The 17,376-nt window shown below is 38.3% G+C and overlaps 1 protein-coding gene across 1 annotated transcript in view; it reads left to right on the top strand.

Annotated features, from left to right (window-relative positions):
• Positions 1–17,376, top strand: part of RSRC1 (arginine and serine rich coiled-coil 1) — a gene marked incomplete in the record, with an annotated part of 403,667 nt that overhangs the window by 7,338 nt on the left and 378,953 nt on the right. Inside the window, 2 exon segments of the mRNA XM_008706739.2 lie at positions 7,581–7,776; positions 8,724–8,849. Of these exon segments, the coding sequence (XP_008704961.2) occupies positions 7,583–7,776; positions 8,724–8,849 (320 nt within the window).

Genomic DNA, 17,376 nt, shown 5'->3' with positions numbered 1-17,376 from the left:
TTTATTTATTTATTTATTTATTTATTTATTTATTTATTTATTTATTTTAAGATTTTATTTATTTATTTGACAGAGATATAGACAGCCAGTGAGAGAGGGAACACAAGCAGGGGGAGCGGGAGAGGAAGAAGCAGGCTCATAGCTGAAGAGCCTGATGTGGGGCTCGATCCCATAACGCCGGGATCACGCCCTGAGCTGAAGGCAGGCGCTTAACTGCTGTGCCACCCAGGCGCCCCTCTATTTTTATTTTATTTTTTTATAATATGATGTCAATCTTCTACTTAAAATCCTAAATAGTCCCCATAATATTCAGAATAAAGTTAAATTGTTATGGTGTGTTTCACAGTAAACTTTAGTATCAGCTCCTACTTACTGCCCTGTCGTTTTGTACTCTCACATGACTGATTTGTCCACCATTCCAGCCACTTGTAGTCTACCAAATTTGTTCTGTTTTGTGATTTTACGCATGCTTTCTTTGTCCCTGCAATGGCTTTCTCTACTGTCTTCACTTGTCTCAGTCCCGATCTTCCTTTGCAGACTCTACCCAGGTGTCTTTGCTTTGGGGAAATCTGACTTAATTTTCTGGCCTTAATGTTTTGCCCTTATGCTTTATTCCCAAAGCACATTTTCAGAAAATTTGCCACCTATTATTGCATTAATGTTTTGCCCTTATGCTTTATTCCCAAAGCACATTTTCAGAAAATTTGCCACCTATTATTGCATTAATGTTTTGCCCTTATGCTTTATTCCCAAAGCACATTTTCAGAAAATTTGCCACCTATTATTGCATTAATGTTTTGCCCTTATGCTTTATTCCCAAAGCACATTTTCAGAAAATTTGCCACCTATTATTGCATTAATGTTTTGCCCTTATGCTTTATTCCCAAAGCACATTTTCAGAAAATTTGCCACCTATTATTGCATTAATGTTTTGCCCTTATGCTTTATTCCCAAAGCACATTTTCAGAAAATTTGCCACCTATTATTGCATTAATGTTTTGCCCTTATGCTTTATTCCCAAAGCACATTTTCAGAAAATTTGCCACCTATTATTGCATTATATTATAACTGTGTTTTTTACTTGGCTGATACTTCATTTGGCGTCTTCCTATCTATGCTGTGAACTTATTGAGAGGAGGATGATACCTTCCCTGTCCTTGGCACAGTACCTGGTATATAGTAGATCTCTATAAATATTTATTGAATGGATGAGTAATCAGAGCACAGAACCTGGTATACTGTCCACATGGCTTACAGGTGGTACAGAGACACCTGTCTTCAGGTTGTGTTTAGTTTACCTGAGAGATTTGGAACTGAACCATCACTGTTGCATCAAAGAGGAATTAATTATGGGTCTTTGGTGTTTCAAAGATGGGTGATATAGCTTGCCTGAGGTTGCCCCTGTCTTGGCAGAGGGCAAGGATTTTATGTCTAGAAATCTGTAGGCATTGAGAGAAGACTCAGTTTTGATCTATTCATCTGAGAAAGTGTATTTTGGACATGGTGGCTGAGACTATCCTAGAATTCATCATCCAGGATACCTTTGCTTTTATCTCACTCATTTTGGGATGTAGTAAATCTGAGGTGTATTGGAAACAATGCCAAGGATTATTAAGATGATGAAGAATTCTCCATATCTGTCTTAGGGACTGGAGCAAAAATTGGAATGGACATGGAACTCTATTTGGGCCTAGATAGAAGCTGACTTGCCAAAACTCCCAAAGTCTCTTTGATTTGTTGGCTGGAGTTGGGCCAAAAACTTTGACATAGGCTCTGTATTAATTAGCACACAGAGTAAGCTGCTGGAAGAAAGAGACCTCAAAATATGCAACAGTCTGGAAATGTGTGGCCAGTTCAGGGTAGGTATGGGCTCTGTTCTCTGAGGTCATTCATGGGCCTTGGTTTCTTTTGTCTTATTGCTATTTTATTTCTTGGACCAGAGGTTGGAAAACTTTATTATACATTAAAAGATATGTTGGGCTCCATGTCCAGAGTTTCCACTTCAGATCTGGGGTGGGTCTTGAGAATTTGCATTTCTAACAATTTTCCTGGGGATGCCGATGCTGTTGGTCTTAGAACTACACTTTGACAACCACTATCCTAGGGTGTGGTCCTTGTCCATTTGGCTGTGGTTGGCCCGCCTGCATCCGCCCATGTTCCAACCCTGAAGGAAGGGGCAAAGAAAAAGAGCATGAAGTAGACCTGTTTTAAGGACAGGTCCCAAAAGTTGTACATATTCCTTTTGCTTACATTTCATTGGCAAGATCTTTGTAACACAACTGTCTGCAAGGAAGGCTGGGAAATGGAGCTTCTAGGTGACAGATCATGTTCCCAACTAAAATACGGGTAATCTGTTACGAAAAGGAAGAAGAGGAGAAATAGTGGTCTTTGCCCAGCTTTTGCCTTGCAGTCATATGTCCTCCTGTGCTCTGTGATGCAGAGGCAGGATACTTTCTGCAGGTTCAGAGCAGTTCTCCCAGGACTTGAGAAATGCCCTGAGCTCAGCCAGGCTCCTGGGGAGTCCTCAGACCCTTGAACTTGGCTTGTGCACTACTGTGGCCTAAAACGTTGATTTTTCTCCTCCCCGCTGCTGCCCTCCTCCTTTTTCTCTCTCTGCCTCAGACCTCTCCATCAGGTGGCCCATTTTCTTCACAGCTGATACTACAGCAACTGTGTTCTTATCCTGCTGATGCTGCTTCCAGTTTTGATAGTGGTTGACTGCTTGAGGAGGAATAAAATTCTTCCTATTCTTCTCGTGGGTAGCTGAACTCTTAAACCTATTGCTCCAACCTGAAGCTTGGCCTTCAAAAACATGAAATTGTTTTAACCTGCCAGGTTGCCTTGCACAGAGAGTGAAAGAACTGCATTATATCTAATAAAAGGATTTCTGATTTGTAACAAAAGTGGTCCATAATGTGGGTTTCACTGACCTATGGGTAAAAGCTAATATATTTTCTTTCATTAAAATTCTCAGCAGCAGAGTCTACATTTTGTCAACAAAAAGCCAGTGAACTTGAAGGTTTTACTATCTGTGGGTATTGTTAAAACAACATGCCCCCCACTTTATTCTCACTTGCTAAGTTTTCATGACACTAAATTCTATTTCCATTGAAGTTCATGTAGCATCATTCCCTTTAAAAGAAGTTGTCTGAGGAAGATTAACTTAGTCTGTTTCTCTACTGCTAACCTCCTGTTTCAGTCTTGGTAGTTTATAGGTTTCCAGGAAGGCATCCATTTCTTCCAGGTTGTTTAATTTATTGGCATAAACCTATTGATAAAAGTTTCTCTTGATCCTTCCTATTTCATTAGTGTTGGTTGTGATCTCTCCCCTTTTATTCATAATTTTATTAATTTGGGTCCTTTCTCTGTTCTTTTGCATAAGTCTGGCCAGTGGTTTATCGATCTTATTTATTCTTTCAAAGAACCAGCTTCTACTTCTTTTGATCTGCTCTACTGTGGTCCTGGTTTCTAATTCATTGATCTCTGCTCTAATCTTGATCACCTGCCTTCTCGTGCATGGGTTAGGCCTGTTCTTCTGTTCCAGCTTCAGCTTCTTGAGGTGAGAATATAAAAACTGCATTTTAGATTTTTCTATTCTTTTGAGTGAGGCTTGGATGGCTATGTATTTTCCCCTTAGGACCGCCTTTGCAGTGTCCCATAGGTTTTGGACCGATGTGTTTTCATTCTCATTGGTCTCCAAAACTTGTTTAAACTGATTTTTAATTTTCTGGTTTACCCAATCATTCTTGAGCAGGATGGTTCTTAGTTTCCAAGTGTTTGAGTTTCTTACAAATTTTTCCTTGTGATTGAGTTCCAGTTTCAAAGCATTGTGGTCTGAGAATATGCAGGGTATAATCTGGGAAATCTTTTGAGTATCCAGTTGAGACCTGTTTGTGACCCAGTATATGGTCTATTTTTGGAGAAAGTTCCATGTGCATTCGAAAAGAATAGGTATTCTCTGTTGTTCTGGGTGTGGTATTCTATATATCTATGAGGTCCATCTGGTCCAGTATGTCATTCAAAGCTCTTGTTTCTTTGTCGATTTTCTGCTTAGGTGATCTGTCTATTGCCAAGAGTGGAGTGTTGAGGTCCCCTACTATTAACGTAGTATTATCTATATGTCTCTTTATTCTGGTTAAGTGTTGGCTTGTGTATCTAGCTGCTCCCGTGTTGGGGACATAGATATTTATAATTGTCATATCCACTTGTTGGATACATCCTTTAAGAATAGTATAGTGTCCTTCTGTATCTCTAACAACAGTTTTAGTTTAAAATCTAATCTGTCTGATATGAGAATTGCTACCCCAGCTTTCTTTTGAGTTCCATTGGCATGAAAAATGGTTTTCCATCCCTTCACTTTCAGTCTGGATGTATCTTTAGGTTCAAAATGAATCTCTTGTAGACCGCAAATGGATGGGTCATGTCTTTTTATCCAATATGCAACCCTGTGGCATTTTATGGGAGCATTTAGGCCGTTCACATTGAGAGTGATTATTGAGAGATATGATTTTAATGATGTCATGTTGCCTGTGAAGTGTTTCTATAGATTGTACGTTTCTGTTCTGTATCACTCTTGGGGCCTTTTTACTTTTATAGAACCCCCCTTAATATCTCATGTAGGGCTGGTTTGGTGGTTACAAATTCCTTCAGTTCTGCTGATCCTGGAAGGTCCTTATCTCTCCATCAATTCTGAGTGACAGCCTTGCTGGATAAAGGATCCTTGGCTGCATATTCTTCTCAGATAGAGCTTTGAAAATACCCTGCCAACCCTTCCTAGCCTGCCAGGTCTCTGTAGACAGGTCTGACGTTATTCTGATATTTTTCCCTCTGTACATAAGGATTTTCTTCCCCCTGGCCGCTTTCAATGCTGTATCCTTGGATCTAATATTTGCGAAATGCACTGTGACGTGGTGTGGTGTAAGTCTGCTCTCATTGACTTTGGGAGGGGTCCTGTCTGCCTCTTGGGCATGAATGCTTGTTTCCTTTGCCAGATTAGGGAAGTTCTCAGCTACAATTTGTTCAAATATCTCTTCTAGACCTCTCTCTTTCTCCACCCCCTCGGTGATGCTGATGATTCTGACATTGGAACGTTTCACTGAGTCAGTAATCTCCCGTAATCTATATTCTTGAGATTGGATTTTTTTGAGGCAAGTTTCTGTTTTAACTTTCTATTCTACCATCCCATCCTCCAGTTCACTAATTCGTTCTGCCTCATTTACCCTGGCCATCAGAGCGTCTAGTTTAGACTGCATTTGATTCATAGCATTTTTAATTTCTGCCAGATTTGCTCTCATTTCCACCCTTAGAAAGTCTATATTCTCATTAATATTTTTGTTAATACTTTTTTCAAGACTACATATCATCTTGACCATTGTTACTCTGAACTCCATTTCTGACAATTTGGTTTTATCCATATCCATCAGTTCTGTGGCAGAGGCCACAGACTCATTATCTTTTCTTTGCTGGGGGGTATTTCTCCTTCTAGTCACTGTCATGAGGAGAGGTTGTGGGGGGTGCCCGGAGCCCAAATTATTGACAAGGACCCAGGCAGTGTGCAGTTGTTTTATAGGGACCTTAGGGATGTGGCTTCTTGATTTTTCAGCCTGCCTTCTGGGGGAGGGGCCTGCCGTGCTGATACTCAGGCAACCCTGTTTGGGTAGAGTCGCCCTGTCGCTTGCAAGGAGATGGGGATGGGCACAATGTGAACCGGTATTTCCAGGCTTTTGTTCTCTGGCGGTTTTCCCTGGCAGTTTTCTGTGACTCTTCAGAGAGTCAGAGCAGCAGTGGCTGTGTCCCAGCCTCTGTCTCAGAACAGAGAGATCGCAGTCCGCTCTCCACTGAGCTCTCTTGGCCACTTTAACTCTGTTTTTGTCGGTGCTGCTAAAAACCCTGCAGCCTCCCGGGTTGTGCGCCCCACAGCCGCTCTCCCAGCTCTCACTTCCAGGGCCGGCACATCTTTGTCCTTTGTGCCTCCAACACTGCCAGCCGCCCCCGGTTCCCACACATGCTTCTGAGCTCCCTGCTCCCTTATGGCTCGCACATGATCAGGAGCATCGGTTTTCAATTTGGACGCGCGTGCTCCCGAGCTCCTGGTTTTAGTCTGGTTCCAGTGAGCACTCCGGAACTCCGGTTTTCAGTCTGGTCCCGCACGCATTCCCAGGCTCACGGTCTCAGTCTGCTCTCTTGTGGGTGCCGGTCCACGAGTCCGCCTGCTCCCCAGTGCAAGTGGCTACTGCTTCCCGGCACTGGAGCGCGTCGGCTCCCTCCCCCTTCCGTTTATCTTCTGATATCTGTGCGTGGATTCATGGCTCCCCACTTCATACCTCAGTACTCAGCACTGGAGATGTTTGTTTGTAGAGATCCTGATGTATCTTCCTGCGTCTCCGGCTGATTCCGTGGGTGTTCAGAATGGTCTGGTAGATATCCAGCTCGACTCGGGAACAGCTGAGAAAGGGTCTCCTACTCCTCCGCCATCTTTTCTCCCCCTTTGCAGAAAGTGGTCGCTTTTCTGTTCATAGAGTTTCTGCTACTCTTTTCTTTGTTCTCCAGTTGCATTCATAGGTATTCAGAATGGTTTGGTAGCTCTCTAGCTGAATTCCTGGGACCAGACGAACTTTAGGTCTCGTGCTCCTCCGCCATCTTGGAACCGCCTACTATAGTTTCCTTTTAAGAAAAACTTTGCAGATATATTCTTAGAAGTAGGATTGCTTTGTAAAAAAAAAAAAAATCAACATTTTTATGACTCGTTATTTAAATTGCTTAATTGCTTTCTGGAAGGATTATACTATCACTTTATATAGGAACTAGCAGTGTGCAGAGTTGACTGACTTAACAATAACTTCATCAACTCTGGTACTTTATTATTATTTTTTTAAGATTTTATTTATTTGACAGAGAGAGCACAGGCAGGGGAGGCTGAGATAGAGGGAGAAGCAGGCTCCCCACTGAGCAGGGAGCCAATGCAGGGCTGATCCCAGGACACTGGGATCATGACCTGAGCTGAAGGCAGATGCTTAACCGACTGAGCCACCTAGGGCCCCCAACTTTAGTACTTTAGTGAACATTTCCTTCCTCCCTGAGATTTCACCAGTGAAGTGGTGATAGTGCATCATTTCAGTTTGTACTTTTTTGATGACTAATGAGGTTTTATCCATTTAGAAATTTAGAATTTTTAGTTAGAAAAATGTAATTCTAAAAGATAGTAAAATACTTTTTATATTTAAGGAATTTGGAAATGAAGGATTAGTGGTTGATCCCTAAACCAAGTATTATATAATTAATGATAAGTGCAACTTAAAATGTAAGACAATTATTATAATGAGCTGTTCTCAGTATTGACTCTTTTGAGAGACATTTGAAAAAATTATGGACAAATTTAAATTGTTCATAAATTTAAAAAAGTCAATTGATAATCCTAGAGACTATACTAGAGCAATTTCTCATGTCTTGTCAATAAGCCAATACATTTAAAGTTTTACTTTAAATGAGACCTTTTAAATTTTTACAAGGTTCTACAAAAATTATTATTATCCATTGTGCCATTGTGCTAGAATTAATTCTCTTTGAATTTGAACTTAGAGAAATGGGACGCCGGTCATCAGATACTGAAGAAGAAAGCAGAAGCAAGAGAAAAAAGAAACACCGTCGACGGTCATCTTCAAGTAGTTCTTCAGATAGTAGAACATACAGCCGAAAGAAAGGTGGACGGAAATCAAGGTCAAAGTCAAGATCTTGGTCCAGAGATCTTCAGCCTCGCTCTCATTCATATGATAGAAGGTGATATTTATAATCTTCACTTATTTGGTAATGAGAGTAACATTCTTTAGAGTTCATATGTTTTTGTACTTTTAATTTTTCTGGGTAAACCTTTTTTTTTTTTAGTGGTTATGTATTTATGAGGGTTAGGTCCCAACCTAAAAGTTTTTTTTTTTTTTTTTTAATTTTTACTTTTTTATTTGAGTATGTTATATTAGTTTCAGGTTTACAATTTAGCGATTTGACAAATTTATATATTATGCTATGTTCACAAGTATAGCTCCCATCTGTCCCATTACATCACCATTACAGTATCATCGACTGTATTCTTTATGTGCTGCTTTTTATTCCTATGCTCTACTCATTTCATGACTGGAGGCCTGTATCTCCCTTTCCCCTTCACCCGTTTGGTCCAACCCTCCCCCAGAGGTTTTCCTTCTTCCAGGCCCAGTTCATGGATCTAGTGTCTTCTTCCTTTGCCTATTCTTTGTAGATGTAAACTGGTGTAGTTCTCATAACGTATTATCTGATAATATTTGGAAGGATTGCATACTACTGAACACCCCTTATGTCTTAATTAGTAGCCGATCCAATCACTAAATTATGAATCAGTCATCTGACTCTTCAAGAGGAGTAACATTTTATTTCTATTTGCTTCTAAGGATTGAGAAATAGTAAAAATGAAATGATTCTTTAGAATCTAGATGATTTCCCTTTAATGCCTGTAAAAAATTTTTTTTAAAAGATTTTATTTATTTTAGAGAGAGAGAGAGAGAATGAGAACACGAGCAGGGTGAGGGGCAGAGGGAGAAGTAGACTCCCTGTTGAGCAGGGAGCCTAATGTGGGGCTTGATCCCAGGACCCCAAGATCATAACCTGAGCTGAAGACAGTCGCTTAACTGACTGAGCCACCCAGGCACCCGTAAACATTTTTTATAGCAATGACACTTGATTGTATTTTATTTCAGACGCAGGCATCGATCAAGCAGTAGCTCTTCTTATGGCTCTAGAAGAAAACGAAGTCGAAGTCGTTCAAGGGGTCGAGGGAAATCCTATAGAGTTCAGAGATCTAGGTCAAAAAGCAGAACAAGAAGGTATGCCATATCAGATATTTATTGCTTTGTAACAAACTATTTCCAAACTTAGTGATCTAAAGCAACAATCTCTAATGTTCTCATGATTTTATGATTTTGACTGAATTCAGCTAGCAGTTTTTTTGCTAGTCTCATCGGGGGTCACTCATCCTATTGGCTTTTCATCTTCCGGTAGGCTGGACTGGGCTTTTTCATATGATGGAGGAAATTTTTGAAGAAAGTAAGTGAAGAAGCTGTAAAATCTTTCAAGATCTTGCTTCAGTGTGTTATGGAATGAGTTTGTGTCCCCCATAAATTCGTATGTTGAAGTCTCAACCCCCAGTGTAATTATATTTGAAGATAGGGCCGTTATTGGAGGTATGTAAGGTTAAGGTTGAATGAGGTCATAGGGTGGAGCTTTAATCCTGTAGGGCTTGTGGCCTTATAAGAAGAGGAAGAGAGACTTTCTCTCCTATGAGTATGCACTCAGAGGAAAGGCCATGTGAAGACATAGTGAAAAGGTGGATATTTACCATCTTTTCAGCCAGGAAGGGAGCCCTTACCAGGAATCAAATCAGCTGGCATCTTCATTTTGGACTTAGAGCCTCCAGAACCATGAGAAATAAATTTATGTTGTTTTAGCTGTGCAGTCTGCGGGATTTTGTTATCGTAGCCGGAACAGACTAATACACAGCTAGACTAATACACTAATGCACAGACTAATACTCCACCTGTGTTTTTTTGCTGTGCTCAAGGGTCCATAATAAAGAGAATAGCCTATCTGGAGTCAGTTGTACATTTGGGCAATGGTAGAAAATTTGGTTGAATAGGATGGGGACTGTGGTATTGACGGACTCGATAAAAAGAGGCATTCAGCAATTATTGAAGGTTTTGAGCAAAAGAATGTTAGGATGAAAAACATTTTAGGCAGATCAGTTTCTTTTCTCTTAGTTCTTCATACTACTATTAGGCTCTACTTGTGGGGGTGTATTAGCAGCCTGGTTTTGTTATTTAGGGCACAAAATTTTATAAATCACTGTGTGAATCTGAAGTTGGATAATAGCAGTAAAGTTCAAATGTTTAGCTTTCTGGCCTTGTGTTATTTGGCCTCAGCCTCCTGTTGTTTGTCATACTCCATGGCTAAGCCACTCTGGTATCACATGCCTTATTTCCCATTCATGTCCTGGAGTTGCTAGCTTTGTTTCTTTGAGCATGCTCTTTCTTCCCCTTTCTTGCAGTATCTGTACTTTGTGAAACCTTCCTATCTTTTAATGTTTAGTTCTATTTAACCTTTAATTCTTTCTCAGTCCTTTTTTGATTTTTCACTCCCAAGTCAAATTCAATCCCTCCTTTTTTGACCCCCATCACATGTGGTTCCTGATTTTTAACACTTACATTTTGAATATTATGTTTTGTTATTCTCATATATTATAAATTCTTGCAAGGGGATCCTCTTGTTACCTAGCAAGATGCTTTGCTAGTAAATGTGCCTTGATTTGAGTGAATGTTTAATTTGGGAAATGAAGTTAGGTAGAGTGCTTGGTTTTGTAGCAAGAAAATGTTTTATTGTTTTATTGATTTGTAGAAAGAAAGCTTTATTTTGGATGTATTGATTTGTCTAAAAAGAGGCTTATTACCAGAAAACAACTTCAGTTGAAGTTTCCCATCAGTGGGAACAAAAATAATAATTCATGCTTTTTATGGTCTTTTTTAGTTTATAAAGTATTTTCGTATTTACACATATACTCCTATATATTTTCACATGTGTCAGTCATTTATAGTTTGATTCCAAGCATCAAGGTTTTAACGGAGGGAAGTTTTGTAACCATTGGAAAGGCTCAGGGAATTAGGGAAGCTGTCACTGATTATTTTAAATTGAAGCATGGCAGCTGGTTGTTTGCTCAGAAGTCACTGGAAGTTTTAAGTACTCTTTCAGTTTGTGGTACGAAGTGGGTGGTTCTCAAGATATTTACCTGGAAGCTGTTTTTCTGCCCAGTTATCTACTTAGAACTGTCTCCAAAGGGGAACCTGGAAATGTTAATTTCTGTTTCTTTGCCATGCAAGGAAGACCTTCAAAAGAGTAGCAGTGATGTCTAGTCAACCACAAACTAGCACATATGCATTTAGTAATTTGAGTTTTATAACTCTGTCAAGGTGTCATGCACGGTAATAGCTTTATTTTGTATATTAGAAAACAAGTTCAGAGGTTTATTCAAAACAGCAACTTCTCAACCTCTTGCATCGACACTTTGGCGTTTAACTACAATAACTAATCTGGAGTCACTAAAAAGTCTTAAATTTGGAGAAAATACATTATCCATGTCCTATATACATATTATTTTGGAAAGTATATTTTAGGAATTTATTCTTCAAAATGCTTGAACTAAATGAGTTTAATCTTGGTTTAACAAGAAAATTTAACAACTCGTTCCTTGAGTTAACCAAAGCTATAATTTGAACAGAGAAGATGAAAGTAGTGAGTTTTTCAAAGAAAAAAATACTATATGATTCTCAGTCTGAAGGTTTGTTGTTAATGGTCTCCGCTTTTTAATAGAAATGAGTGATTTCAGTTGTGGTAAGTCAAAACTTCCAGAAAACTTGTTACATATGTAAAAAGTAATTGAAAGAGAAAGCATGTTCTGGGGGATGGCAGGAGGGAAGTTGAATGTGTGAAGTTTGCTGCAGTTTCTGGTGATAAGTTATAGAGTAATTAGGTGATTATAATTTTTTAATATAATTTTAATATAGTTTTTACATTCTCTAAGTATTCAAGTTGTGACATATATCACTTCCTTTTGCGACAGTGAGGAATCTACTCCTGTTATCCACAGTATATTTACTTATTTCTTCATTCTGGAGTACACAGAAAGTAGTTTCAGAATTGCTGATATATACCCCTGTAAAAAAACCACACACATAAAGAGTCAATAATTTTTTTTTTAAGATTTATGTATTTATTTTTAGAGAGAGAGAATAAGAGAGCACAAGAGCGCGTGCGTGCACAAACCAGAGGGGCAGAGGGAGAAGAATCTGAAATAGAGTCCCTGCTGAGCATGGAGCCGGCACAGGGCTCAGTCTCAGGGCCCTGAAGTCATGACCTGAGCCAAAACCAAGAGCTGGATGCTTAACTGACTGTGCCACCCAAGCGTCCCTAGAGTCAATAATTTTTTATGCTTTTCATCTTTACTGTGCTTCTTCACTTTATTGTTAATTTCTTTGAAGAGTTAGGTTTATTTGTTTTTGTTTATATTTCATTTTATGTTTTTTTATCCCCCTAAGTTTAAAACTTTTATTTGTCCCCCCTTTATTTTATTTTTTTATTTTTAATTTTTTAAAGTTTATTTATTTTTATTAATCTTTATACCCAACATGGGGCTCACACTCAACATCCTGAGACCGAGTTGTGTGCTCTACTGACTGAGCCAGCCAGGCACTCCTCCTCTCTTTATTTTAGTAGGTGAAACATTAATATGTTTCCAACAGACAGCACTATACTAAAAAGGTATACCAGAGAAATAGCCCTCCCCTTTCTCCTTTTATCTTATTCCTAACCACTCCGTAGGTAACTAATCCTATTGCGTTTTAGCTTTCTTCTGTTTCTTTTTAAACAAAGCAGTATTATATCCGTGGCATACTGTAGATATTCTTTTGTACTTTGTTCTTTTTGTTTACTAATATATCTTGGAAAGAACTCCATGTCCATTAACAGTAATCTTTCTCTCTTTTATTTTTTTTAAATGGCTGCTTAGTTTCTCATTGTGTGGCTGTATCCTAAATAGCTTAGCCTCTCTCCTAGCTATGGACATTAAGGATACTTCCTATATTATGTAGTTGCTAAGAAGCTGCCATGGATAACCTTGTACATGAGTATTTTTGTATTGTTGGAGGTATCTTTTCATTGTAAACTCCTAGAAATAGGATTGCTAGATGAAAAGGTAAATAAGTTTGTAGTTTTGTTAGAAATTGCCAAATTCCTATCATTAATACACGAGAGTCTTGTTTCCTCACAGCGTCATCAATAGAATGTGTTGTCCTATTTAAATGTTTGCCAATCTGATAGATGAGAAATGGTTTTGTAATGCAGTTTTGGTTTTCATTTCTTCTTACCGTAAGTGAAGCTGAACATCTTTTTATATGTTTGGGGGCCATTTTTCTGTCGTTTTTGTGTGTGAATTTTCTCTTCATGTCTTTTGGGTTTTGATATTTTTTTCTTTCATTTTTAAGAGTTACTAGGTAGATTAACCCTTTAGCTATAACTCATATGGCAAATACTTTCTCTTAGTTTTTCAGTTGTTTTTTGTCTTTGTTCATGCTCTTTGTAGGCCATGCAAAAGCTTTTTTATGTGGTCAGATTTATCACTCAGTGCATCTTCCCTTACATTCAGAATATAGAGAAAGTCTTTCCTTACATCTAGATAAAGAGGAATTCACTGATGTATGTTTTTAGCATACCTGTTTATTTCATTTTCTATATTTATGTCTTTCATATATGTGGATTTATTCTTTTCAATGCTAGGAGGTATAGATCTATTTTCTTTTTTCAATTGGTTGTTGTCACATCACCATTTATTAAAAAAAGTCCATCTTTGCTCCAGTGATTTATGATGTCCCCCTTTATTGATAAACTAAATTTCACTACTACTTGGGTCTTTTTCTTGATATGCATATTCCACTGGCCTGCTTTTCGTTTATGCACTAGTACCACACTTCTAATTAGAAAAACTTCACAGTGTGTGTGTTTGCGTGTGTGTATTTTTTTTATTTTTAGAGAGTTGGGGAAGGGGCAGAAGGAAGAGAGAACCCCAGGCAGACTCCACATCCATCATGGAGCCCAACCTGGGGCTCCATCTCATGACTCTGAGATCATGACCTGAGTCAAAATCAAGAGTTGGTCCCTTAATCAACTGAGCGCCCCAGGCGCTCCAGAAACGTCACAGTATACTTCAATGTGGGGTAAGGCTAAGTCCCCCTTTGACTTTTAGCTCTTCTTTTTCAGTGTTCTCTTGCTATTATTTTCATGTGAACTGTTTATTTTTTTCATATAAACTTTGATATTAACTCATTTACGTCCATTAAAAAAACTTTCTGGTGTCTTTATTGGGAGTATTAAACTTGTCAATTATGGAGAACTGACATTTTTATCATGTTGAGTTGTTCTAAGAGCAGAGGGATGGTTTTTCATTTGTTCTAGGCAAGTTTTTTTTGCTATTCAGGAGTGTTTTCAAGTTTTTCTCATATAAATCTTGTTTATTTCTTCCTCTTCTTTTTCTTTTTTTTTTACAAGCTCAGTGTTTTCGTGCCCCTTCCTTTACAAAAGCTGTGTGTGTGTGTTGTAAGGACTTTTTTTTTTTTTTTTTAAAGATTTTATTTATTTATTTATTCAACAGAGATAGAGACAGCCAGCGAGAGAGGGAACACAAGCAGGGGAAGTGGGAGAGGAAGAAGCAGGCTCCTAGCAGAGGAGTCTGATGTGGGGCTTGATCCTGTAACGTCGGGATCACGCCCTGAGCCGAAGGCAGACGCTTAACCGCTGTGCCACCCAGGCGCCCCGTAAGGACTTTTTTTTTTTATAACGATTCAACAATTTTTTTTTTAAGATTTTATTTATTTATTTGACAGAGAGAGAGAGAGCGTGCACAAGCAGTGAGAGCGGGGGTGGGAGAAGCAGGATCCCTGCTGAGCAGGGAGCCCAACACAGGGCTCGATCCCAGGATCCCGAGATCATGACCTGAGCCAAAGGCAGACGCTCAACCAACTGAGCCACCCAGGTGCCCCGTGTGTGTTTTTTTACACACAGTGTCACATTAGTTTGTACAACATAATGATTAGACAGATTTATATGTTATGCTAAGCTCGCCACAAATATAGCTATCATCTGTCACCGTACAACACTATTACAATACTGTTGACTATATTCCCCATGCTATACCTTTTATCCCCATGAAATATTCATTCCAAAACTGGAAGCCTGTACCTCCTACTCTTCTTCACCCATTTTACCCATCCCTCAACCCCGTCCCCTCTGGCAGCCATCAATTTGTTCTCTGTATTTATGGGTCTATTTCTGCTTTTTATGTTTACTCACTTGTTTTGTTTTTTAGATTCCACATAAGTGAAATCATATGGTATTTGTTTTTGTCTGACTTATTTCACCCTCTAGGTGTCGCAAATGGCAAGATCTCATTCTTTTTTATGGCTGAGTAATACTCGTGTGTGTGTGTGTGTGTGTGTGTGTGTGTGTATACATATAGGTATACATATATATAGTATTTTTATTTTTAATTTTTTAAGGAAACTGCATACTGTTTTCCACAGTGACTGCACTAGTTTTCATTCCCACCAATAGTGCGTGAGGGTTTCCTTTTCTCTACACCCTTGCCAACACATATTTCTTGTCTTTTTGATTCTAGCCATTCTGACAGGTATGAAGTGATATCTCATTGTGGTTTTGATTTGCATTTCTCTGATGATGAGTCATGTTGAGCATCTTTTCCTTTGTCTGTTGGCCACCTGTATGTTGTCTTTTTTAGAAAACTTACCTGTGTCCTCCACCCATTTATTAATTGGATTGTGTGTGTTTTCTCGGAGTGTGTGTGTGTGTTTTGGTGTTGGATTGTAGAAGTTCTTTATAGATTTTGAATATTACCTCTTATCAAATATATTATTTGCAAATATCTTCTCTCATTCAGTAGTGTACCCTTTTTTGATGGTTTCCTTCACAATGCAAAAGCTTTTTATTTTGGTGTAGTCCCAAAAGTCTACATTTGCTTTTGTTTCCCTTCCCTGAGGAAACATATCTAGAAAACTATTGCTAAAGCTGATGTCAGATTACTGTCTGTGTTTTCTAGGAGTTTTATGGTTTTGGGTCTCACATTTAGGTCTTTAATACATTTTATTTTTGTGTATACTGTAAGCTGGTGGTCCAATTTCATTTTATTGCATGTAGCTGTCTAGTTTTCCCAACACCATTTGTTGGAAAGACTGGTTTTTCCCATTGTGTATTCTTGCCTCCTTTGTCGTAGACTAAACCAAATAATCATGGGTTTATTTCTGGGCTCTATTCTGTTCCATTGACCTATGTGTCCATTTTTTGTGCTAGTACCATACTGTTTTGATTACTATAGTTTTGCAGTATATCTTGAAATCAGGGATTGTGATACCTTCAACTTTTTTTTTCTTTTTTTCCCCTCAAGATTGCTTTGGCTCTTTAGGGTTGACTGTGGTTCCATTTTAGGATTGTTTGTTTTCTAGTTCTGTGAAAAATGTTGTTGGTATTTTGATAAGTGTTGGATTAAATCTGTAGATTGCTTTGGATAGTATGGACATTTTAGCAATATTTGTTCTTCCAGTTCATGAGCATGGACTATCTTTCCATTCGTTTGTGTCATCTCCAGTGTCTTTCACCAGTGTTTTAAAGTTTTTAGAATATGTCTTTTCACTTCTTTGGTTATGTTTATTCCTGTGTTTTTCTGTGCAGTTGTAAATGGAATTATTTTCATTTCTTTCTGCTACTTCATCATTGTGTATAGAAATGCAACCGATTTCTGTGTATTAACTTTGCATCCTGAGACTTTATTAAATTGACTTATTCTAGTAGTTTTTTGGTGGAGTCTTTAGGGTTTTCTATGTATAGCATCATGTCATGTACAAATAGTGACAGTTTTACATCTTCCTTACCAATTTAGATGCCTTTTATTTCTTTTTCTGATTGCTGTGGCTAGGACTTCCACTACTATGTTGAATAAAAGTGGCAAGAATGGACTTCTTGTCTTGTTCCTGATCTTAGGGGACAAGCTCTCAGTTTTTCACCTCTCAGTATAATGTTAGTAGTGGGTTTTTCGTATATGGCCTTTCTTAGGATGGGATATATTCTCTCTATACCTGCTTTGTTGAGGGTTTTTATCATGAATGGATGTTGTACTTTGTCAAAAGCTTTCTCTGCATCTATTGTGATATCTGTTGTGATGATCGTATGTTTTTTATCCTTTCTCTTGTTAATGAGATGTATCACTTCGATTGATTTGTGAATATTGAACTGCCCTTGCATCCCAAGAACAAATCCCACTAAATCATGGTGAATTATTTTTTTTTAGTGTGTTGTTGGATTTGGTTTGCTAGTGTGTTATTGAGGATTTTTGCATCTATGTTCATGAAAGATATTTGCCTATAGTTTTCTTTTTTTGTGGTGTCTTTATCTGGTTTTGGTATCAGGATAATGCTGGCTACATAGAATGAATTTGGAAATTTTCCTTACTCTTCTATTTTTGGAATAATTTGAAAAGAATAAGTATTGACTCTTCTTAAACTGTTTGGTAGAATTTACCTGTGAAGCCATCTTGTCCTGGACTCTTGTTTGTTGGGAATTTTTTGATTATTTTTTCAGTTTCATTACTAGTAATCAGTCTGTTCAAGTTTTCTGTTTCTTTCTGATTTGGTTTTGGGTTGTAATATTTCTAGGAATTTATCCACCTCTTCTAGGTTGCCCAGGTTGTTGGCATATACTTTTTCACAGTATTCTTTTATAACCCTTTGTATTTCTGAGGTGTAG

This window comes from Ursus maritimus, unplaced genomic scaffold, assembly GCF_017311325.1.
Source record: "Ursus maritimus isolate PB19 unplaced genomic scaffold, ASM1731132v1 scaffold_20, whole genome shotgun sequence".
Taxonomy (NCBI): Eukaryota; Metazoa; Chordata; class Mammalia; order Carnivora; family Ursidae; genus Ursus; species Ursus maritimus.
Note: the sequence above shows the minus strand (reverse complement) of the source record. Positions and strands in the feature narration are given on the sequence as shown.